The 25,318-nt window shown below is 36.3% G+C and overlaps 2 protein-coding genes and 3 long non-coding RNA genes across 10 annotated transcripts; 1 reads left to right on the top strand and 4 right to left on the bottom strand.

The window, feature by feature from the left end:
- Window positions 1-6,914: 6,914 nt before the first annotated feature.
- LOC112167946 (receptor-like protein 7) lies at window positions 6,915-10,112 on the top strand. Its single transcript, XM_024305056.1, has one exon. The coding sequence runs from the start codon at window positions 6,915-6,917 to the stop codon at window positions 10,110-10,112; it is 3,198 nt and encodes a 1,065-aa protein (XP_024160824.1).
- Window positions 10,113-10,766: 654 nt separating this feature from the next.
- On the bottom strand, window positions 10,767-13,881 carry LOC112180966 (UDP-glucose 4-epimerase). Its single transcript, XM_024319553.2, has 6 exons — window positions 13,440-13,881; window positions 12,657-12,816; window positions 12,099-12,286; window positions 11,834-11,957; window positions 11,547-11,677; window positions 10,767-11,090 (listed from the first exon to the last, which is right to left on the bottom strand). The coding sequence occupies exons 1-6, from the start codon at window positions 13,665-13,667 to the stop codon at window positions 11,001-11,003; spliced, it is 921 nt and encodes a 306-aa protein (XP_024175321.1). The 5' UTR covers window positions 13,668-13,881; the 3' UTR covers window positions 10,767-11,000.
- Window positions 13,882-16,470: 2,589 nt separating this feature from the next.
- On the bottom strand, window positions 16,471-19,190 carry LOC121052063. Of its 6 annotated transcripts, none has more exons than XR_005807895.1 (5): window positions 18,984-19,190; window positions 17,895-17,992; window positions 17,165-17,794; window positions 16,927-17,070; window positions 16,471-16,830 (listed from the first exon to the last, which is right to left on the bottom strand). It is a non-coding gene; the product is annotated as an uncharacterized LOC121052063 (long non-coding RNA). The 6 variants fall into 6 exon arrangements; XR_005807893.1 differs by lacking the exon at window positions 16,927-17,070 and having other exon boundaries at window positions 17,165-17,252; window positions 17,374-17,794; XR_005807896.1 differs by lacking the exon at window positions 16,927-17,070 and having other exon boundaries at window positions 17,165-17,571; window positions 17,667-17,794.
- A 707-nt stretch (window positions 19,191-19,897) lies between these two features.
- LOC121052067 lies at window positions 19,898-20,163 on the bottom strand. The gene is made up of 2 exons (XR_005807900.1): window positions 20,026-20,163; window positions 19,898-19,946 (listed from the first exon to the last, which is right to left on the bottom strand). It is a non-coding gene; the product is annotated as an uncharacterized LOC121052067 (long non-coding RNA).
- Window positions 20,164-20,176: 13 nt separating this feature from the next.
- Window positions 20,177-21,115, bottom strand: LOC121052068. Its single transcript, XR_005807902.1, has 3 exons — window positions 20,849-21,115; window positions 20,460-20,732; window positions 20,177-20,325 (listed from the first exon to the last, which is right to left on the bottom strand). It is a non-coding gene; the product is annotated as an uncharacterized LOC121052068 (long non-coding RNA).
- Window positions 21,116-25,318: the final 4,203 nt, after the last annotated feature.

Raw genomic sequence — 25,318 nt, 5'->3', positions numbered from 1 at the left:
TTGATTTTTCTTTAAGTCTCAAGATCTAACTAAAGGGAGTTTCTATTCATACCTCCAAAATTGGTATTTGGACCTCTCACTTTTTCCAAATAATAGTTGATTTTGTCAACTCATGTCAAATTACCAATAAAGACACAAATAAGGGAAAAAAAAAATCTCTTCTTATCTCTACGAACTGTAATAGTCTTCAACTTGAGAAAAATTTTCTCTTCTAATGTAAACCCTAAATTGGCGATATGTTATTTAACGTTAAAGTCAAAATTTTCTGAATTTGATTTTGCCTTCGTAAAGTGATAGACTTCCTTGCTCACATAGCTGACAATTTACAAGATCTATCACTGCGCTATAAAAAAATTAAAAAATAAAAGGAGAGAAAATGGGAAATACAAAGACACCTTAGTTGATGAAGCCTTACTCATTCTAAATGCAATCAAACATTTGAACGAGCAGCGACAAAAAGCAGTACTTTAGCACGTTTATATGACAAACGCAGCAATGAGTAGTTGTCCACAAGATCTTCCCACACATCATTAGTGCAGAGCAATTTTATGTGGAACTATTCTATAGATATGATGAAAAATTCGTGCAACGTCCCGACCCAAATTTACCAGTTTGCTAGTCTTTCAGACGGTAAACGAGAGTTATTTTTATTTTCGGCTCCGTTTCGACCTTTTAAGGGGCCCTAAAAGTTGACTTTTTTTTTGGGTCAAAATTTGAGGAAATTTTCTTCATGAAAGTTGTAGATGACGTTAAACCGAGCGTGTGCATATGTGGTACGTAAAAATAGGAGTTCGTATGCAAAAGTTATAAGCGAAAAGGTAAAGTTACTATTTATGATAATTTTCTATAAATAGCCAAGTTACTGTGGTAAGGTTCCATTTTCGGAAACTTACTGAGCTCTCTCTCTTCTCTCTCCCCGATTCTCTCTTCCTCTCCGACCTCTTCACCTTCTTCCGGCCATAACTCCTTCATTTGACTACGGATTTTGACGTATAAGATGTCGTTGGAAAGCTCCCTTCCTTCTCTTCATTTCTGGGTTCGTTTGGCAACTTATTATGAACTGTGGAAGGTGCAGCAACGAGAAGAAGAGGACGGTTACTGTAGCAAATTGAGGTCATTGCCGGTTTCTTCCGATTCCGGCCACCCCAGACGATCAAGTTAGGTTCTTTGGAAGCGCCTTGGGACGTAGATGATGCTCCCCAGGTATTTTACAGCGATTTGACGCAAGAAGGAAGAATCGAAGATTTGAAATTCTGGGTTACTATTCACAATTCGGGTTCAAACTTCTCCTTAATTGTTGAGGTATTTCTAGTCGTTTTCTAGATTTGCTGTAGTTGTGAAAGATGCTTAGAATGTTGAGATGATGTTGTGGATGAAATTTGGTGGCCGACGGCTCGTGGGGCCCACGCACTGCCACTGTAGATGGCGCGTGGAGGCGAGTAGTGCAGGTTTTTAATTCTTGTTTTTAGCCAATTAAATCCTATAAATATTGTAGAGCTTGTTTATGTGATTTTGGTGGACATTGGAGAAGTTTTGTATCGATTGTGAATTTTTCCTAATTTTAGAATTTCGGTTAACGATTTACGAGAATCCGACAGCCGGATTTCTCTTGGTTCTGCCCTAGAACCTTTAAATTAAAGAATTGGTGCAAATGATGAAGTTTTGGTTAAATTGGAGAAGAAATAGAAATGTTGATTTATGAGAATAGGACATTGGAATCACATTTAAATTCCGGATTGTTATTCACGAATTATAATTGTATACAGGGCGACGTGCCGAGCTACTGCTCGACGTAGGAAACCGGTAGTGTGGTCGCCTAAATAGTACTGTGAGTGGACATTTATTTTAAATTAATTGTGCATGCAGTATATTATTATTTTCCGATTGAGGCTTAATTTATTATTTGAATTATTGAGTTTTATGATTTTATGTGCTTGATTTCTTGAGATTTATTATGCTCTATGAGTTACGAGATTATTAGTGGATTTCCTTCCCGAGGGCTTTTAGTAGATTTTTGAAATAGTTATTTATGAGTTATTGAGTTGGAAATGATTTTCGGGAAGTGATTAATTTAGAAAATACTATGAGAATTATTGATTTTGATTATCAATTTATATGATGATATACGAATACGAATGATTTATCAAATATTAGAGCACGATGGAATTATCGAGATTTCTTAAGTTTTGAGCTCCGCATTTATCAGCTTTGAAGTTATATTGAGATTCTTTCCGAAAGCATTTATTGATTTACCGAGGATTTATGCTTTCGGTGAATTATTGATGATTTATTGAAGTAATATCGGGGTTCTTTCTGGAAGCAATGATTTGAAAGATTTTGATTCCAGTTTATTGAGGAGGTAAATAAGTTAGCGCATGCATGCATTACCTGGTCAGCAGTCCCCTCCAGGTAAGTCTGGTCGGCAGTCCCCTCCAGACAATATTCTGGTCGGCAGTCCCCTCCAGAATATTCCGGTCGGCAGTCCCCTCTAACTACCTATGGTTAGTCGGCAGTCCCCTCTAACCATTACGTCCTCGTCCGGTCGACAGTCCCCTCTGATGCGTCACTGGTCAGCAGTCCCCTCCAGGTGGCATGAGATGACTAATCGGCAGTCCCCTTTAGTCATTGTCCATTTTGAGATATGATTTGAGATATGAGTAATTTAACGAGAGGTTCGAAATTTCATTATGTATTTGTGGGATTTGAGATTTTAAAGAGATTTCGAGATGATCAAGATTACATAATTGAGATTTCAATAAAGATGATGTGTTAAGAGTGTTTTTAAGGTTTTTACTACATGCGAGGTTTTAGCGAATAACTTGGGAAAGCATTAAGTTTCACTTGTTCATTCGAAATTACTTATTTTTCGTCCACTCACTCTAACGGTTTTCAAATGTTTTTCCCCTGGGCCCTTCGGTTTCAAATGCCAAGTTTGCAGGTCAGTTTAGCTTGAGGTCGAGCGTACTTGAGGTTGAGGCATAGCTGTCATAGCTTCCGCATTATAGAAGTACCGGTTCTTTATCTTGTATTCTATCTTCTTGTACGCCTATGCATTAGATTGCTCTGATAACCTATGTGATTAATATTCTTAAGTTCAAAATTGTTTGTAAATTGGGAGATGTTGTGATTTAGGGAGCAGGGTGGCTCCAGAAGATTAATGGTGGATTATTTTAGAAGTATAAATGTCTTTCTACAGGTTTTGGGTAGTCCACTTTTAGAGGAAGTTTCGCCAAATTTTTAGTATAATTTCTTCTAAGGTAGACCCCGCAGGGCCACTTTGGATTTCAAGGTGAAATCCAGGGCGGGTCCTGTCAATTTGACCCTCTAATATAAATCTATGGAGAATGCACTAGACTCATGGTTGATTATTGTAATTTTCTCCACTATCCCATACATATCTAAAACAAAACGACCATGCATGTTCATTTCAAGCTTCTATGGAAACAAGTAGGAGAGAATCAGTTTAGGGACAACGACACCTAAATGCAATGAAAATAATACTTGGAAAACATATTTATACGAGATGATGAACAAACATGGTATTGTTGCCTACGCTAACCAAGAGTCGACAATTCATTGAAAAAGTGCTAGCACCTCTGTTACTCATATATGGAGGATGAACTTCCAAAAAAAAAAAAAAATCGCTGCAATTCCAAATCTTCAAAAACTGAAGGAGATCCAACTATTGATTTTTGAAAGTATGAATAGAATCTAAAAAAACTTCATAAATGAAAATGAACAAGTACAACAAAAAAAATATCAAAACTACTACATTGTGGTTCGATCTAGCTGGTTGAACTGCTTCCATTTAGTATCATTCAATACTGCTCCCAAATTTTGACTTGATTTTTCTTTAAGTCTCAGGATCTAACTAAAGGGAGTTTCTATTCATACCTCCAAAATTGGTATTTGGACCTCTCACTTTTTCCAAGTAATAGTTGACTTTGTCAACTAATGTCAAATTACCAATAAAGACACAAATAAGGGGAAAAAAAAAAAAAACCTCTTCTTATCTCTACGAACTGTAATAGTCTTCAATTTGGGAAAAATTTTCTCTTCCAATGTAAACCCTAAATTGGCGATATGTTATTTAACGTTGAAGTCAAAATTTTCTGAATTTGATTTTGCCTTCGTAAAGTGATAGACTTCCTTGCTCACATAGCTGACAATTTACAAGATCTATCATTGCACTATAAAAAAAATAATAATAATAAAAGGAGAGAAAATGGGAAATACAAAGACACCTTAGTTGATGAAGCCTTACTCATTCTAAATGCAATCAAACATGTGAACGAGCAGCGACAAAAAGCAGTACTTCAGCACGTTTATATGACAAACCCAGCAATGGGTAGTTGTCCACAAGATCTTCCCGCACATCATCAGTGCAGAGCAATTTTATGTGGAACTATTCTATAGATATGATGAAAAATTCGACCCTCTGATATAAATCTATGGAGAATGCACTAGACTCATGGTTGATTATTGTAATTTTCTACACTATCCCATACATATCTAAAACAAAAGGACCATGCATGTTCATTTCAAGCTGCCATGGAAACAAGTAGGAGCGAGAATCAGTTTAGGGACAACGACACCTAAATGCAATGAAAATAATATTTGGAAAACATATTTGTACGAGATGATGAACAAACATGGTATTGTTACCTACGCTATCCAAGAGTTGACAATTCATTGAAAAAGTGCTAGCACCTCTGTTACTCGTATACGGAGGATGAACTTCCAAAAAAAAAAAAAAATCGCTGCAATTCCAAATCTTCAAAAACTGAAGGAGATCCAACTATTGATTTTTGAAAGTATGAATAGAATCTAAAAAAACTTCATAAATGAAAATGAACAAGTACAACAAAAAAAATATCAAAACTACTACAATGTGGTTCGATCTAGCTGGTTGAACTGCTTCCCTTTAGTATCATTCAATACTGCTCCCAAATTTTGACTTGATTTTTCTTTATGTCTCAGGATCTAACTATTTGATAAAATATCCGAATAATACAAGTATATATTTTTCGCATACTATAAACGTCATGTTTATTACTAACTATGGTTTTAATCAACTATATCATGTATCTAATTGAAAAACTATATCATGTATATAATCGAAAAAATCATATCAGTAATGTATTAAAATATTTTAATCTGTAGATTATTCAAAGAAAATGATTGTAGCCTATTATTTTTAAGGAAGTCCATCGAAAGAAAATTTGCACACAATAGTCCACCATCTTAATTTGGACGTAAATAACTGGGCAATTGTAGAACAAATCCTCCCCAAGATATTGATTAATTCTTGGTCAGAAAATGCTGATCGAGACATTTGGCAATAATACAATTTTTATTTTTACAATTAAGCTTCTTAACACACTCTCGTTCCACCATTTTTTTTGTATACATTCCTCAGCAAGTGGGGGACCGTTTTGGCTCTTATAAATGCAGCCGAGAGGCTTTATAGTCTTCACAAGCATTTAAAGTTTTTTCTTTATTCTCAACTGTGCTGAAAGGTGAGTACTTCAATTTTCTCCAAATTTGGTTGGAGATAAATGATATAGGTAAGTGTTGGTTGGTTGCTATTACGTCCACATTAAACAAGAGTATGACGTAATACCAAAACCCCATAAATTAATGAAAATGAACAAGTACAACAAAAAGAATATAAAAGCTACTACAATGTGGTTCGATCTAGTTGGTTGAACTGTTTCTGTTTAATATCATACAATACTGCTCCCAAATACATGAATTTTGGAAATGATTTTGGTACTTCATCACATGGGTTGTATGTATGTTGATCTCTTTCCACATGCAATCCATATATCGAATATTGTGAAATTACTCAATATGGTGTTTCATTTTATGAAGCATACGACATTTGAGATGAAGCAAAGAAAAGGAATTATGTTGTTGTTGGAGCGTTCAACTTTGTAGCAGATAAAAGCAAAAATGTTTTTTGTTGTATTCAATTTTTTTTTGGACGTTTTGTATTCAACTTGACTGCAAAAAAAAAAAAATCAAAATTTCATATTTCTTCATGAAAGTGTGAAGTAAAAAAATCATTGTTGGTGATATACAAATTTCACAGAAATTTAAGAGAAATTTTGGACAAAATTTCGGTGTAAATTTTTAAATATATTTTTTATCTGTAGATATTTCGGAAATTAAGACTTTCACGGAAATGTAAGGAAAATTTCAAAAAATTTCGGGAAACTCCTCACGAAAATGATATAACATATAGATTTTGTTTCGGTACTTCAAAATTACGGAAATTTCGATGGAAATTTCGGCAGTTTTCGGAGAAATTTGAAACCTTAGATATTTCTATGTGTTCTGCAAAGATCACAGTATCATCACCGGTATCACAAACAATTTGAGCCATTATCTTCGATCAGTAAGAATTATTAAAGTAGCCGACAATTTGTAGCGTGTATGTTGCAAGCAGTGGAACACATATACTATAAGATAAAATAGTCGTGACAAACTGGATCCGGTAATAGAAGGTAAAGAGGTCGTATTGAAATGGCTATGTTTCTAATTCTATGAATTTCAACAACTGGGTCATATGCCATCATCAGTGAAAAATGAGATGATAACGCGAAAAACCTTCACATCATAAAATCAAGCACAAATTCCATTCAAAATTTTACATGATAACATGAAGCAAGCAATATTAATTGCAGAATCACCTAACGAATCAAATTCAAGGAGCATACACTACAATCATAAAGGCATTAGCTTTTCCACAAATAGTAACACTTTTGGAAGTAATCAACCATTTATTTGTCGACTTTGGCCACAGTACAGAACACTTCATAACGACCACAAATCTCATGGAGTCGTCTGCCAATTCCACCTTGTATAAGCCACCATAAACATTAAGATTTGTTCACTTAACCTCAGCCAAAATGAAAACTTTGCTACATTTCTTCCTTTCCTTGATCACACTCTGGGTCAGTATCATCATCCCAGCAGTTCACAGCCAGTGTATTAAAGACCAGCAACTATCATTGCTCCAATTCAAGAAAAGCCTCGTGTTCGCTGCTGATTTCGGTCCTTCCACCAAGATTGTTTCTTGGAATGCAAGTACTGATTGTTGTTCCTGGGTCGGCGTCACTTGCAGCCGTAATGGGCGTGTTCTGGGTCTTGACATAAGCAGCCAAGGTATCTCAGCTGGAATTGACAATGCCAGCAGTCTCTTCCATCTTCATTATCTTCAAAGCCTCAATCTGGCGGACAACCAACTTGGCAATTACTCTCAATCAATTCCATCCGCCATAGGAGATCTCCTGAACTTGAGGTATCTGAATTTATCTCTTAATGATTATTCAGGGCAAATTCCCATCCAGATTTCTCGCTTGAGGAGGTTAGTAGTTCTTGATTTTTCTAACAATTATGGTGGGTTAAACCTTGGTAGTCCAAATTTACCCATGTTGGTTCACGACTTCACAGAGCTTAGAGAGTTATATCTTGATGGTGTCCTAATATCAGAACAGGGGATCAGTGAGTGGGGCCGAGCCATATCATCTTCCATTCCCAACCTCAGGGTCCTGAGCATGTTCAATTGTCATCTCTCAGGCCCTTTTCTCGAGTCTCTTGCCAAGCTTCAGTATCTATCTGTAATTAGTTTGCCATTGAACAATATCTCTGCGCCAGTTCCAGGATTCTTTGCCAACTTTTCATACTTGACTGTCCTGAGTCTCCAGAGATGCTCATTGCATGGAACATTTCCCAAAGAGATCTTTCAGTTACCTTGTCTACAAAGTATTGACCTTTCCTTGAATGACCAACTTGATGGTTCCTTGCCAGAATTCCCAAGGAATGCATCTCTTCAGTACCTGGATCTAACCGGGACAAATTTTTCAGGGTTATTACCAAATTCTATTGGCAACCTCAAAATGCTGTCCACCATACATATTCAAGGCTGCAATTTCACCGGACCGATCCCCAAGTCAATGACAAACCTTACACAATTGATTTATTTGTTGATGTCTTATAACAATTTGGAAGGTTCAATTCCGTCATTCAGTTGGGCCAAGAATGTTGTCAGCATAGACCTTTCCCACAATGGTCTAACAGGTACTATTAGTTCCACCCACTGGAGAAACCTTACTAAGCTATCTTATCTCAGTTTGGGATCCAATAAGCTCAATGGGAATATCCAAGCATCTCTGTTTTCTATTCCCCTATTGTCTAGTCTAGATCTTTCCAGCAACCAATTCTCTGGTCCATTCCCTGAAATTTCAAATGTGTCTTCCCACTTGCTGAATGGTCCTTATCTTGATCTTTATTTGAGTAGCAACAATCTCCAAGGGCCACTACCTATGTCTCTCTTTTGTTTGCTACGTCTCACCACTCTAGATCTTTCTTCAAATAATTTAAGTGGCTCGTTTCCTCTTGATCGTCTACACCAACTGAGAAATCTTTCTATGCTTGATCTTTCACACAATAACTTGTTTCTTACCCATGATTATACCAATTTCTCATATTCCTCATCTTCTCAACTCGGTGACTTGAGGTTGGTGTCATTGAAATTGAGAACATTTCCTAATTTCTTGAGAAATCAATCTTACTTGTACAGTTTGGACCTTTCAGATAACCAGATAAATGGCAAGATACCCATCTGGATTTGGAGTCTTAGTGATCTTAGTTACCTAAATCTTTCTTGCAACTCCCTAGATTCTCTAGAAGTTCCTTCAAACAATCTCGGTAACTTAAGGTACCTTGACCTCCATTCCAACCAGTTTCATGGGCAAATCCCAATTTTTCCAACACCTTTCAGTGCCTATTATCTAGATTTCTCAAGGAATTATTTCAGCTCTATCATATCGAGTACCATTGGAGATATGTTTCTTGAAGCTGGATTCTTGTCGCTTTCGAGCAATAACCTCAGTGGAATCATTCCAGAATCATTATGCAATTCAGAATCTCTTGAGGTTCTTGATCTGTCCAATAATTCTCTGAGTGGCACGATTCCCCAGTGTTTAGCTACAATGAAGACGCTTGCAGTACTCAATGTAAGGAGAAACAATCTTACATATGTTAATGAATTCTCTCAGAATTGCAGTTTAAAAACTCTGGACATCAGTGGAAATCAGATTCAAGGCCAGTTTCTAAAATCTCTTGTCAACTGCACCCAGTTAGAGGTTTTAAACCTCGGAAACAATCTGATAACTGAACCATTTCCATGCTTTTTGAGGAACACATCCACCTTGCGTATCCTTGTCTTGAGATCCAATAAATTCTATGGGCATATTGGATGTCACAAGACTGATGGCACTTGGCCAGTACTTCAAATCATAGACCTAGCTCACAACAATTTTAGTGGTGAAGTACCTGGAACAACTTTGACAACTTGGCAGGCGATGAGGACTAGCAAAGATAATACCCCATGGAAGATCGATTGCCTTTCCTGTGCCAATGAATATTATCATCAAGAAATCACGGTTACCGCCAGAGGTTTAGAGATGCACCTAGTGAATGTTTTAAATATCTTCACCTCCATTGACTTCTCGTGCAACAAGTTCAAAGGATCAATACCGAAGGAAATTGGAGAACTCAAATCATTATATGCCCTCAACTTGTCCAACAATGCTTTCACAGGTGCAGTTCCATCATCATTAAGTAACTTGAGTGAGCTAGAGTCTTTGGACCTCTCGAAAAACAAACTGAACGGTCAAATCCCACCGGAGCTTACAAAACTCACTTTCCTTGCATTCTTGAATCTCTCATATAATCAATTGGACGGGAGGATACCAAGCGGTGCTCAATTTTCAACATTTGATGCAGCTTCCTTCGAAGGCAACAAAGGATTATGGGGGCCTCCTTTAACAGCAGATAATAACACAGGGTTCTCACCACCAAAGCAGGAAGGCAACCATTCAAATCCAGGACATGAGATTGATTGGGATATTATCTGTCCTGAAATTGGATTTACTTGTGGGTTTGGCATTGTCATCGGGTCACTTTTGTTTTGCAAGAGATGGAGGAAATGGTATTACAGAGCTATGTATAACATGCTTCTAAAGATATTCCCTCAGCTGGAACAAAGATTTGGTCATCACAGGAGACATGTTTATGTACATCAGAGATACTGGAGACGTTGAAATGGTTGTGAAGAGCAATGCACCTGACTTCTTGTTGGCCTCGGTTTTCTAATAAGCACTGAGATCTGTGCTCTGTTTCTGTGTATTTTCCTGTAAGTTGGACTCACTCTTTCAATTTGTAACACATAATAAATAAACTTGTGGCAAACTTGCTCAATATTTGCCTGTGATGTGTGAAAAGAATGTGCTCGAACTGTCATATTTGTAACTTGTTTTCCTATGTGTGTTTTGAAGTTGTATTGAATTACAGTGAACTCCAGACTTAATAGATATTCTAATTCTAAAAAAGCTGGTGAAGAAGAACTGGCGGAATGACATTGAGGTCTGGGGCTAAGAGAGCCGTTGCAGATGTCAAAATTGTATGAACTGATATTCAATCATCCATTTAACAATATACATAGCTCTCTTATTATAGTCTCTGAAAAATTGCGTCTAGCATAAACAGATTTAGAAAGCAGGCTTTAATGTCGAACTATATAAGTATTGAAATTACTAAAGAATGTCCAGTTAATTACTTTCGAAAAATTACTAAAAGTGCCCCTCTCGATCAGAAACAAGCAAATATCGTTTTGCTTCAAATTATTGTTTAAAATTGTTTATCCTTATAATTGGCCTGGAGTCGTAGAGACGGACATGAGACTAATGAGAGGGGTCATGAGCATTTTCATTCTCAAACAAGTAGAAATGAAATTCATAGTAATACAATTGAAGCTTCTTGGGATAAAAGAAAGTCTCTATAGAATTTAACAACACTTTTACCCCAATTAAGTATGGGTGAAATTGATGAGTACTCTCAGTATTACAATAATGAAGCAATTTACAAGACCTTCATGGCATCAAGACTTGGTCACTGGTCACAGTTCAAGCAAGCGTCAATATGACACCATCTCAAAATGAAATAGGAGAAATACCGAGCGTCTGAACTAGCTTAGTTATATCCATGGATATGTCAGCTGGAGACATAACTCCACGATCAACCTGAAGATGAACATGACAGTAAAATATTGTCAGGTACAGAGATACTGTATTAAATTGGCTACTAAGGCAACATAAAGAACAAGGTTCTTTAATCAACAAAAGCTTTATTTATTCCTAACCCTTATTCGAACACCCCACCCCCCCCCAAAAAAAAAAAAAAAAAAAAAAAAACACAAAAACCACAAAAAATGATAGGCTTTCGTTGGTGAGCATACACAACAGATCATTATCCTATTAATTGGTAGAAAAAGGAGAAAGCATATGGCTGGACATTGTAGTTGCAAGTTTTGATCATATAGGAGATGGATGTCCAGACAAGGGCAAAGTGAAAACAAGTCAGAATGCAACATGAAACTGATGGGTCATGTATTAGTAATTCTGATATAAAGGTGTTGAAGTTGAATGCCAGTATCTCAAACATAATTGAACACTAGAAAATGTAGCAAAGTATCATACCGATGATGCAGATACAGATTTAATTAATGAGAGGTTGTATCCCCTTATATCAGCAACCGTCTCAGCCATTTGTACACGGGATACCCTGTCAGGTCCACCAACATTCAGTAGCAATTTTCTTTGCTTAGCCTCTGCAAAAATTTCCATGAATATCAGTACAATGAAGACACAAGTGAAAGTACTTCTCAATAGGAAGTAGAAAATAACAGTAGTCTAGTGATAGCCCATGAAAAACACATTTAACCAAAAAGAAACATATTGCAGGCATGAGTTTACAAGCTTCATACCTGATATCCATGTCTTGGACAAAGCAAGTATGATTGCTACGACATCCTTTACATACACAGGGCATCGAAACTCATCATGAAAGAATTCCGTTGTATTCCCTTTGGAGAGGACTCCATCAACCCACTACATCAATTGCAGGTATCACTAATTTGAACAAAGTAAAGTAGCCTAGATCCAAGTTCAATCTTTCATAAGGCCTCCAAACTAATCTGCCAACAAAGTGGCAATAGTACAATTTTAATGTCTGTTTTCTCTTTTGCAAACCTGAATCGGAAGAGATTTTGAAACCGGTGAGATTGTCTGTGGCCCAAAGATGATACTGCTTCTCAAAATTGCAAAGTTTGAGCATTTCTCAGTAATGAACTGCTCAGCTGCCACTTTGGATTTCCCATAAACATTTACTGGAACAACTTCATCATCTTCCTTGTAAAAAGACTTCACCCCTTCATAAACTGATGGGAATTCACATCAGTCCCCATCTACAAATAGCTATTTAGCAATTTGTATCCAAAAATTTGTACGCTCAAGTTAATTCATACAACAATTTGTATTGTCCTTTCCTTTATCTTATTTACCTCAACTGTAGACCAACAGGGGTCGTTAACAATAAAAAGTAAATATTAAATAATGTAATTAAAAGTCTAAATATCTATCTCAAGTACTTGAGAAAGTTTATTTGATGGCAAAAGCTAAGTAATAACTATGTGCCATTGTAGTTCTTACCACTTTCTCTTGTTTGCTTTTATTGATCCATCTTTACCGAGTTACTGAACTAGGAATATGAACAAATTACAGTATATGAAACAATTAAGAGTCACTTACCTTGATCAGTTGACAAATGGATCAGAAGATAATTACTCTCTTCTAAGCTCGATAACCAATTAACAAGAGAAGATGGCACATTAACTGACATAGCTGCAGCAGGATCCATTTCACAGGCACGAGGAACCGAAAGTGCAGCACAGTTTACTACCACATCAGGCTGGGAATTCAAATCAATACACCTCTCAGCGCTTAAAAGTTATTTACTTGAACAACAATATCAAATCGCATACCAGAAGAAAAATACCTTTAGCACTTGAGATATTGTAGGTTTCCCTAAACAACTAATGGAGTATTGTGCACATCTCAACTCAAAATTGAACAGAAGGATAGCAATCATCCATATAAAAAGAAAACAAACCCCATGCAAGCTAGATCATTGCAGTTAAGGTACATACATCAGGTTGTGAATTCACCTGAATACACCTCTCAGCACTTAAGAGTTGCTTACTTGATTGTTTTAGCATGTTCAGAGATTTTAAGTTCCCTTGAGCACATTACAGAACCATACTAATGCACACGGCTCAACTCTGAAAAATGGAACCAAAGAGTAGCAATTATGTAATACAACAACAAAACAAAACCCATTAAAGCTAGTACATTGCAGTTAAGGAACAAACCCAACAGCTGAACAGGGCAGTATGGCATTCAAAAAATTCAAACCCAGTAAACAAAATTGATCTTTCCACAAAACCCATTACTTCAAATCATAGCACCAACATTATAAAATCACTAATCACAATCAACATATACAAGAAATTGCTTAATGGGGTGAGAACTGACCGGACCAAACTGATGAGAAATGGCTTCAAATCCATTGCCAGACTTCAAATCCACAGAGAAAGGCATCACGCTAGGAAATGCATTGAGCAAAGCTTGGGGTGGAGGACTTGAGTGGTGGGTAAATGCCAGATCACAAGGAGTGGTTTCTTGAATCTCTGAAAAGCCTTGCAATACATGCTGTCCCAAGTAACCTGTTCCTCCAAGTATCAAAACTCTCTTCCTACTCATCCTATTTGCTCTGTGTGTGGAAATGTGGGAGATTTGGGAGTGAATCTGATTTGGGTTTTGTTTGGTGCGGTTGGAAGAGGTTCAGATCGAATGGGTTTAGGGGTTATGAGGAAATTTCTGTTGTCAGTGTCGCTTGTTTGAGAGATCCATTAGTTTCCGGTGTGTTCCACGCATTTGATTTTAGAGCCAAAGATAACAAAAAATCATGTGTGCCAAAGAGCTCCGTTTTGGAAGTTTTTTGAGTGTTTGGAATATACACACTTTATTTAGAATTGGTACACTTACTCTCATTCAATTTAATTGATCCGGTATGCCCAATTTTTTGATGTATTGATTTTCACTGTGGTTTGAAAATTACTAGTCTCTTGACATAAGATAGTAAGGTTGGATTTGATTCTATCCATTCAATTTTTAAGTACTAACCACAAACTGAACCAATGCTTTTGATTTTTCATTCAAAAAAGTGCAACGAAAATTTAATTAAACCGACATACTAGTTTGGTTTGGAAACCATACCCTAAAACTTACAATTTGGTTTGTGTTGTAAATATTATTATCTATGTAGATGTCCATGTAAATACTCATTAGTTATGTACTTTGATGTAAACCCTACCTCTATATAAAGGAGACTAATAAGACTGAATGATAATATTTCTACCTCCCCTCTAACTATTCTCTCTACTTTATAACACGTTATCAACACGCTCCGCTCTATTGGTTTTCTTGCTTTCTTATACACTCCATGATGATCAAACAATTCTATGGTGCAGCGTTATTGCCTGTGACCAATAACTTGATCTATGAGTATTTTATTACTCCCTTTCAATTCACCGACGAAAGTGTTTGTAACAACTCCTATGATCTGTCATTGATCGTCATGATCCATTCGCTGGTTATATGTTTTAATAAACTTTCATGTATATATGTGCTTCTTTTCTTTATAATCCGAAATCATAAGGGAATTTTGTTTGTGTATGACTGTATGAATACATCTTAATTAAGGTCAAAAGGGTGTAAGAATTCTATATATGTTTGTCTCAATACTGTGCCCCATAACTTTTGATTTCTGATTATGGTATTTTTTTTTTCATTCGACAATTATACCTCCTATTCTTTTCCCTGCTTTGTGCGGCACGACTTCATAATTATTCTCATATGTTGGTATGCCTATGTGTTTACAACAAAAGGCTACTGGGTGATAGTTTCTTCAATTTGATTTACAGCAAAGTGGATCTGTATCATTCAATATATAATTCTTGGCCTTATAGCACTGTTAGTAGTCTCCAGATATCATTATTATGATTACACATTATCTTGTAGGGTATAGGCAATTTTAATGATATTTACATATGGTCAAAATTTGTCTTGCTTCCATTTTGCATTATCTTTGAAAGTTCATATTTCTATCTTTTAATTGAAAGATATCATTTGATACACCTTCTTCATCCATTCGATTGGCAAAGTGTGAACTCACACCCATATCTAGTTGGGAATTTTGTAGTAATTATAATCAATCGAGACTTGAAGTCTCTTGATTCGATTACAGAGGGTCTGAAGTCCCTCAAGACTTGCAAAATGATAAAATTGCAACATGATGTTCGTCAAAGTTTATGCAATTAACGAGGGCCAGAAGATCCTCGTACCTATAAAATTGAGTATATGAACTCCCATATTTTTGATCCCCAATATAAGAGGGCTGGAAGTTCCTCAAATAATTTTAGAATTGGGGTTCCCTCCTCCACACAACAATGTGAATTTGAAGTTCTTCACCTTATTTTGATATTATGTTCTTGTGCAATTAGAGGAGAGAAACAATATTATCATATTTGTAAAGTTCAGCAGACCAGAAGTTCTGTGTACTTTATTCATTTACGGAACCAGAAGTTTCCACTATTTATTTGTTTATTTCTCACTATGCCAAAAAGGCCTTCAGACGACAGAACTGTTCTGTCGTCTGAACGAACAAAAATATGTCGTCTAGTACGGTGTCGTCTCTTGGGGGCATCAGACGACAGAAGTGTTCTGTCGTCTGATTTTTCAGACGACATAAAAAAATAAAAGTCTTGTGTTGTCTGATGAGTTTTGCATTTTGGGAACATTGTGATCTGTATCTTTAAAAGCATTCAAACAACATTTTTGTATTGTCTGATAAACAAAACAACCACAGACTTTTGTAAATACTATTGTGTCTTCTAGCATACAACAACAATTAAATGTTGTGCAAATTGACTTTAAACAACAATTATCTGTGGTCGTAAAGTGCATCAGAGGACAATTAAGTGTCGTTCAAGGGTAGGTTTATATGACATTTAAGTGTTATGTGAAAGGTTTTGAAATTGTACTTATGTGATGTTGGGAAATGGTTTAGACAATAGATATCATATTATTTCTGTTATGTCAGTCTCATTACAATGACAATTTACTGTCGTTTGAGGTTATTAAGACGACAAATATTTGTGGTCTGAATATAAAAAGGACCACTAATAGTACGTGTTTTATATTATCTGTGATCAAGTCCAACCACACTTATTTGTTGTTGTTATACTCTTTAGCCAACAATTCCATCTAACTTATGTTGTTGTTTTGCCATTTAGACTACAATTTTCTGTCGTCCCACTGCCAAAAAGACAATAGACTTCTAATTGGTTTTTGTGTTGCTTTTGTGCAGCTGCAACCACACATTAGTGTGCTTTTGTTGTATCTTGCAATTTGAGATAACATATATTAGTAGTCCTCTGTTACAATTGGTATGCATGCATTTTGGAAATTAAAATTGTCCATTCATGAAACCATAAAATCCACATCCAAAATCATTCATTGCAATTTCCATTAATCCACCATTGTCTCATGTACACAAACCTAATCATGAACATCAGTTCAAAATAACTCATATCTACTAATCTGCAGACAAGTTCAAATGCTTAATGAATGAAAAATTTCTACAAGACACAAGTTAATAAAGGAACTAGCTAGGTGTACTGCTGTACCAGTTTCACAATCTGATCATGAATGGAATCACCCGAATCATAGAAGTGGTCATAGAAAACGGAATGGCCAGTAAGCCTGCAGAGACACAAACTTGCTGACCCATTGGCGTTCCACCATAAACAACAGCCACCTTTGCTCCATTCTAATAAGCAAACTTCTTAGCTTCCTTATATATCTGCCACAGAAAACATTTTATAGCATCAAGCCCCGAAAAAAATCAACAACAAAACTACAACACATCAACACCTCAAAGTCATCGAAATATGAGAACCTCATTAGCCAACTCTCTCGTCAATTAAGATGCCAATCTTGCAAAAATGAACTAATATAACATGACCAAGCATACTTGGGGTACTCATGTATTTATATTTAGCAAGTGTGAGAAGTAGTTCAGTAGCTGGTCTTATTGCCATGGCTTCAGAAATTTAAAGCAAAAAAAGAAAAGAAAAAAAAGTGAAGTTACTGATAACAAAATAAAAGAAAATGATAATTAGGGGCAAAACCACTACCTCCCCACAAGAGCACCAAGATGTTGATCTAACTCTGTGCGATACTTGTGTAGATAAGTATTTAATTCATCAGTTCCATCCTAAATTCCTATGAGATAAATCCACAAGATAAGAAAATATTTAGCATTCTAGTACCATGAATTTTCAAGGTAATAATTAAAGGAAGGAAGACAAAATTTCTGCAAAGAAGACCAAGTTAGGCGTAGTACTATCTTGTTTTCTGGTTTTATAGGAAAAGGTCACAAAGCTACTGACTTGTGTAGATACAGTAGCAGTCTTAGATCTCTGAAAGTGATGAGTAATTTGGCTCTTAATGGGATCTGACCGATGTCTAGAAATGGAACTAGGGAAATGATCAAAGACCTCCATACTTATGGGGTCCAATTTTCTTTCAACAATTGCAATGCCTATTGATGAAGGGATTTCTCTAGTTCAATTTATGGTCAAGGAAAATAAATGTGATATGAAATAGGCAAACCTTATAGGTAAGTATAAATTTAACCTGTCAACAACAAGAAATAAATAACAAAAAAATACGATCCAAGGAAATCAAGTTCTCCATCAAGGGACTCCACAAGCTCTTGTGGTATGGGTCTCATATGCTTGACAATTTTCTTGTCAGAGTCATATCTGTATGAATGCAAATAAGGTGCTAGGAATCAGTAATGAAAAAAAAACACCAAAAGTTCGAAGCCTTATCACTAAAGTAAGCTATTCTCATATTACTCACACTTGAGCATGCTGGAAAACTGCAGCTGCTTATCTGAAAGATCTGGGGTAATCTTCAAGCATTTGATTGCCCTTCTGCAATTTCAAAACTGATAAAGCCTGCAACCAAAAGTAGAAACATGAGACTTGATCTCAGTTCTAAAAGAACAAGAAAGCAAAACAAAATAAAAAATAAAGTTTCTAAATAAGCAAAATTTTATAAGAAAACAAAAATGACCCTATATGTCATTGCCCCCAAAAATTTAAGCTTGTCACCTGTCCACCTTCAGCATTATATCATGCAACTCACCACAGTATAATGTCTAGAAAATATAGATCAAGTGAAGTCCTTTACAATGTGTAAGGTTACATCAACACCCCTAAGTCACCAAAATCCGAGAACCTGACTAGCAGTCTATCTTGTCAATCAAGATGTTAGTCTTGCAGAAATGAACCAATATAACATGACAAGCATATTTGGGGTACTCATGTGCTTATATTCAGCAAGTGTCAGAAGTAGTTCACTAGCTGGTCTTACTCATAGCAAAGAACTAAATATCATAAAAGAAAGTTAAAAGTTTCTTTCGTATATGCGCAATCTTTCAATCTCATAGTAGATGATATTCATTCACAAAGAACACACTACGTAGTCCCTATATCTTTCACTTCATATCCATAAATTTAGCTGACCCTGCTATCATGAGGTGATTTAACAGCTTTAAAAATGTTTAGTTGAAATCAAACCGCTCATATCTCATGATCTGATGCTATCGACTCATGCTAAACAAGGGCTATCATGCTATCATGAGGAAATCCCACCCGAGTATATAATCACAGTAGATTATGGAGAAAATCTAGCACCTCCTTTCATCCAAAAGATAAATAAATAAATAAATAAATATACACAAAATGTCATCTTCCAGAAAATTACTTAATGATATTGATAAAAATAAAATATGAATGGGAAAATATTCTCCTTCTTCAACAAAGCTAGCTATCATACAAATGCATTAATGTATTACAGGAGGATCTTTCCCTAATAGTAGCAATTGTTCCCTCCAAACAGGCATATTGGATCAAAAATGAAGATAAAGTTGCAACCTTGACCAACCTGATTGAATATATAAGCTAGGTACGTTGCAGTGTACGTAGATAGCTAGATTACGTATGCGTCCGCATTGGGAGGCGTGCAGAGAAGAAACCCTAGAAATTTGGGAGCTGAGAGATGTCTCTCTGAAGAGGAAGATTAATGTTGGTGAGGATTTAGAGTGGCCGGGGACATTTGTGCTGCAAATTCGGTTAGAGAAAGAGAGGGAGGGAACGCTGCCGGGTATACCGCAAACCCCACGCTTTTATAGCCGTTGAATCTATGCTCATTCTTTTCTTTACCAAACCCAAAAAAAACAACCTTCATCATTGACAATAATTCTAACTTTCTAAGGGGCGAGAATTATATACTCACAATTATCAAGAATTAAGTAGGTCATCAATTGGACTCATTTCGACCCCGATTTGCACCTCTTCAAATCGGTTATGTTACAATGTCCTAAGGATACGTGAGGCATATTTTAGTAACCATAAGTAAAGTACATTTAGGTAAAGACAGACAGAAAAACATGAAATATATATATATGTGTGTGTGTGTGTGTGTGTGTGTGTGAGGTTAAATAGTCAAAACACTAATCTTTATAATAGAGAAACAAACCAACAAAGTCTTGTAAATGTTTTCAGCAGGTTTTCTTTAACTTTTCTTATTGGTTAAAATATGACATGCCATTGTCAAATGTCAAGTAAGAATCCGGACCTATAAAGAACATTACATTTCAAGGGAGATCATTCGAGGGGGTATGTTTAGCCTTGCGAGTGCTTTGGGATCGTTCAACTCATTTTGTAGTATCACCAACCCAAATTCAATCAGAGATAGCAGATACCTACGTTCATCTCTATTTATAGATAAGCTCTATATAATAATTTTCTATGCATTGTGCGACATTACTAACCTACCAAGATCCGAGCCACTTTTAAGAGAAGTCAAACCCCTGCTAGTATCTGAGATTCCCCTTGGAGCAACCATCTGCAACCCAATCCACAAATCAAATGAAAAGAAAACAAGTAAACCACATGCATGCACAAGGGTATTATTAGTACCATACCTGTGATGCCCATGGCCTTGGTGAAGAAGGATGATCTAAATTATGGGAAAGTCCAAGATGATCCATACTTTGAGTTAGAGTAGTATGTCGACCGAGACCATGAGTAACACCAACTGATGAAGAAGGCTGAAATCCAGTGGGACCAGGATCCCTGAGTCTTCCATAAGGATTGGTATCTGTTAGCACGGCTGAACTATTCCTCCTTCCAGAATTATTTACTGTGTTGGAGAAAAGGTTATCTCGTAACCTACCAGTAATATTGTACAAAGCATCTTGCACACTTGAAAAATTTCTTGACACCTGTAAAACAGATTATAACTAAACGTATATAACTAAACGTATGAAAAGCTTGCAGGTTCATTTTAACAACTTCAGGCCACCAAATATTACAAAATGCACTCAATGGAACTAAATAAAAGCTAATGCAAATTCACCTGTACAACTTCGTCATTCTCTACGGCACACTTCGGGACCTGGACACCACCTATTATCCGTATACCGGTACCAGTTACCTTCCGAATCTATGAAACTATTACACCCCCTTTTCCGAGCAAACAACCAACTTGGCTTGTCGGGACAACAAGGCGTGCAATAAGAGGTGACCCTTTGGAGCTCGAGTCTTGCCTCTTTTCAATGCCTGCCTCTACAGACCTTGAGAAGACAAGAACAAGACCTTTTTGTGCTGGAGAGTAGCGGGACTCAGGATTCTAGGTAAGATGAAACCAATATAAAACATATTACTAACAGATATGACAGTCCATGAGCAGTTTAGCACATACAGAAATGAGAACAGAAAATGATGACAAGTTGCAAAATGACAAACCTCTTATGCAGTAACAGTAATTAATCTTTCATCACACTCGGCCACAGATCCTCCAACACTTATAGTAGCACCAGTCTCATTCTGAAGAGCCTTGACAATGGCACCCCCTTTTCCAATGACACCCCCAACCCTATCATTGGCGCAAAGAATCTTAAAAGTAACTTCCTGCTGGAGTGTTCTTGTATCCAGTGTTGAGATCCTTTCAGCCTCTATTGATGGCAGACAAACTCCTGAAGCATAACTCATGGAGCTACTCGGCAAATTGGAAATCACTGAGTTCCTCTGTGAAAGGTGATCTACACGAATATCAGGTAAAGTTTCACGAGGAACTGTCTCAATAGGCCTACTTCTAGTCATCCTTGTCTTGTCAACTGGTGGACAATCTTGAAGATGGCCGGAGACAGCAACAAGTGCTTTCTTTACAGCCAAAATATCCCCTTCTATCTGCCACATCATTGAATCATTTTCAAGGGAAGAAAAAAAAACAGAATAACTGAACTATACCCCAATGGAAGCAAAGAATCATATTGCATGCAAACAGTCACCAAAGAGGCTAAACTATAACACATTACAAGGACTATTCTATTTTTATCTTCCATTACAAGTTACAACAATCCTGAAAGCAAGAGAAGTTACAAGGTCTAAATCCTTCCAAAAAAAAAAAAAAAAGCAGAGAGAGGAATAAAAGAATGACCGCATATCAGCTACCAGGTTTGTTCCACGTATTTAGTACCATGGTTGATATGCATAAATGATCTTAAAATCGAATTAATCATCAGATCATAGTGCAAGTGAAGAAGTATGCAAATGGCACACACTTAAGTTAGCAGAGTGCTTGGCAGGAGACAAAAGTGGTCCAAACTACCAAACTTTCTACCGGTCACTCACAGGTATCTTACTTCTCTTTTACCCCCAAACCGCTCTTCATTAATCAGAGCTGAAAAGGAGGGCTGCCTGGTGAACCCTACAATCTATAGGAGAGAGGAAAGTTAGGGGTATTATGATTTATGAACATAAGAATAAGCCTAAAACTACAATGTAAGAACTCGTCTCTACCTAGTTAAGGTAATTAGCTTAGTGAGAGCCTAGTATACACAGTGTCCTTAAATGAGTGAATAGGAGCACTGAAGTAAGTCTTTAAACAAAAAGCTCCCTTACTAAAGCTTATCTTAGGCTGTATGTAGTAAACAGGTATGTGTCATCTAAACAGTTCAGAACACATCATACAGAATCAAAAAGTCCTCTTTTAGTGTTTGGGGTTAAAAAGTAAAACACAACACAACCCAAAAGAGATCAAAATGTTACTAGACTTTTCTTCTGAGAGTCCTTGTGAAGTTGACACGTTAGTTTCCTCTAAGCTATCCAGATTCTCTACCTTACACCTTTTTATCCTGCAATGCAAGTCATAAAATCATATCTGAATGGCTCCAAATAGAACTTCGACTTATAGATTTACAGAGATTACAATATCTAATAGAAACTCATACTGCATCAAACACGACACAGAACAGAACATAACCTGATTGATTTTAGACCAACAATATAATTTTGACAAGAGCAACATAGCAATATTAGAGCTTAATCTGTTTAGAAACAATAACATGGCCCCAAATTACCTAGATTGATGTTGAGCTCTTCAAACTCGTCACCGTCCTCGAACATATCCACCTTGGTGTCTTCAGATGCTATCTTCTGATCCTTCTCCATTGGAACAAAACCTGTGAATTTGCAATCAATGAATCAATTAGCTCACTTAAATTTAGACCCAATTACCAAAAATCATTCAAAAGGCGATTGGCATTATCAAAATCAAATCTTGAATCTTTGCACCTAGAAACAAGAAGATTCCCAAATGAATTGCAGAACCTGGAACTACAGATAAAACCCTAAAATCGATCGAAGATAGAACCATAAAATCAAAGTTTTGGATAATAACTAACCCAAAATTTGTAGATAAAACCTTAAAATTGATTGAAGATTGAACCCAGTCGAGACCCTAAACTACAAAATGATTGAAACCCTAAATTGCTTACCAATATCCGAATTGAAAACAGCTCTTGCTGGAGAGCTCCATTAATCCGGACATGAAAGATGAAGTAGAGACTAAGAAGAAGAATCGAGAGGGTGAGAGGATGAAGGAGAGAGTGAGAATCGAGATATGAGAGAGCTCGGTGAGAAGGAGAGAGGCTGGTGTTTTGAGTCTTCCATGGTTTCGCGGGTTCTAGATCGAGCAGAGAGAGCTGAGTGAGGAGGACAGAGCGCGCGGGGTGGTGTTTGAGTATGTAGTCGTGGTCGAGCTGAATGAGAAGGAGAGAATGGCTTTGAGGTCTCTATGTCCAAAAGCACAGGTCAAAATACCTTGAAAAATTTTAAAACAAGCTCCACACTTAGACAACATTTAAATGTTGTCTGAATGTCACCATATTTTTTAGTCAACTAGGGCTAGGCTATTTGAGAGGGAAAAGGCTCAATCAATTTTTGGATATCCCTCCAAATTTGAGATAGGAAATCACCACCCTCTACAACTACACAAATGTGTTGTCTGAATGCTTACCATTTATCCAAATTTGAGATAGGAAATCACCACCTTCTACAACTACACAAATGTGTCGTCTGAATGTTCACCATTTTTCCAAATTAAACCAGTATGGTTTTAGTGTATATTCAGACAACAGAAAAAAAAATTATGTCGTCTGAAAAACTCAGACGACATAAAACAAAACTTATGTCGTCTGAAGTGTGTCGTCTGAAGGCCTTTTTGGCATAGTGTCTCTTCCCTACAATTTTCCTATTCTGCTATGTACTTTCATTACAATACTTATCCTTTAATTTTTTTTGTTATTCATATGGGCCAGCAACACTATATCTCGAACATATGAATTTCAAATGTAATATTTTTGAACCAGAAGTTCAAAATTTCATAGTAGAACATGAAGTTCTAACAATAAAACTCAAACCCGAAGCTTTGGGTATAAAAGTGAACTTGAAGCTTCACTTTAGTCACCTCGAGCCTGAAGTTTCGAAGACCAAATTTATTTGAACCCGAAGTTCAAATTACGAAATCTTAGAACTTGCAGTTTGTAGAAAAAAAAATTCGAACCTGAAGCTTCAATTACACATATGATTTATTCATAGTTTATTTGACTTTATGTCAACTCGAACTGGAAGTTGAATTTTCGTATGTCGATTGATACATTCTTTCTTTTATGCTTACTTAAAGCATTATTCTTATTGTTTTCTTACATTAATTACTATACCATAAGTTCACTCCACCTTAGAACCTGAAGTTCTAATTGTGCAGACTAGAGCCTAAAGTTTCAATCATATGGACAACTTATCGAACAACTTTAATCTGGGTCAACCTCAAACTTGAAGTTTTGAGAGAATTATATTGACACCAATTTAAAAGTAAGCAAATATTTAACCGTTGGTTTATGACGAATGGGTATGAGTATACCCTAAAATTTGTGATCGTGACTTTTGTAATTAAAAGAGATCAGAACCTGTAGCTCCTTGATCCTTAATTACATGAGGACCTGATGAAGTTCCTCAATGATCATACTAACTAGATGACCATCTAAAGTCCTTCACTCATAAGCTATGGTCATGAAGTTTAAACTCGACATTTCGAATATATCATTTTGGCCAGAAGTTCAAAATGCATTTGATGTTAATTTACATCAAACAACAATACAATAATTAAACGTCATGTTTTACCTATATAACACGAACCACAAGTTTCGTGTATATCCTATAAGATCCACTGTTCAATTCTTGCAAATTTGATTTGTGTCATCTTCAAACTTTATGTTTTGAGTGACTTTCAGGAAATGCAATTTTATCCATGGTGTCCAGAAAACATTACTAAGGCTTATGCTTATGAGGCTAATATAACAATCATCTAAGATCTTACATATATCTGATTGATGGCTCCAGAAGAGCACATATTATTGTCTCTTTGCATCCTGTGCCTCCAATATTATCAGAGATGTATAACCTCTCCCTCTCATGGATCTCATTGTATAATAAGAAAGCCGATTGACATGGTTATACCATGAAATGCCACCAAAAGTGGATCATGGCAAGAGAGAAATTAAGAGTCAATGTAAATATTGCCCCAACATCCACACATGTGAGGAAATTAAAAATTGGGTGTGTGTCGCCTATGGTACACTATATGGTGGATGTTTATCAAGTCATTTTCAAAATGGCACTAGTCAAATTAAATTGCATTGACTTGTAAGAACATTGAGATTATCACACATCGCTGACGTCTTTTGCTTACAATAAGCAAAGTTGAAAGCACTATTGTGTTATTCCTCAGATTTATTATAACCTCTTGAGTTCCCATTGAAACTAAATGTTTCTTAATCCGATTATCTAGGAACCTGATGCTCCTTAAGAGGTTGTTATAAATTGAAAAATTGAAACCTCAAGTTTCTTGGATCTCCAATTATATGTGGGCCTGAA

This window comes from Rosa chinensis, chromosome 1 (genome assembly GCF_002994745.2).
Source record: "Rosa chinensis cultivar Old Blush chromosome 1, RchiOBHm-V2, whole genome shotgun sequence".
In the NCBI taxonomy this organism is placed as follows: domain Eukaryota; kingdom Viridiplantae; phylum Streptophyta; class Magnoliopsida; order Rosales; family Rosaceae; genus Rosa; species Rosa chinensis.
The sequence above is the reverse complement of the archived record's forward strand: the minus strand, read 5'-3'. Positions and strand labels throughout refer to the sequence as shown.

Excerpts from the sequence above, each read along its gene's own strand:
- LOC112167946 (XM_024305056.1), top strand. The coding sequence starts at position 6,915 with ATGAAAACTTTGCTACATTTCTTCCTTTCCTTGATCACACTCTGGGTC.
- LOC112180966 (XM_024319553.2), bottom strand. The coding sequence starts at position 13,667 with ATGAGTAGGAAGAGAGTTTTGATACTTGGAGGAACAGGTTACTTGGGA. Across the intron at positions 11,958-12,098 it reads CAAAATCTCTTCCGATTCAG|TGGGTTGATGGAGTCCTCTC; the intron begins GTTTGCAAAAGA and ends CAATTGATGTAG. Across the intron at positions 11,678-11,833 it reads GTCCAAGACATGGATATCAG|AGGCTAAGCAAAGAAAATTG; the intron begins GTATGAAGCTTG and ends AAATTTTTGCAG.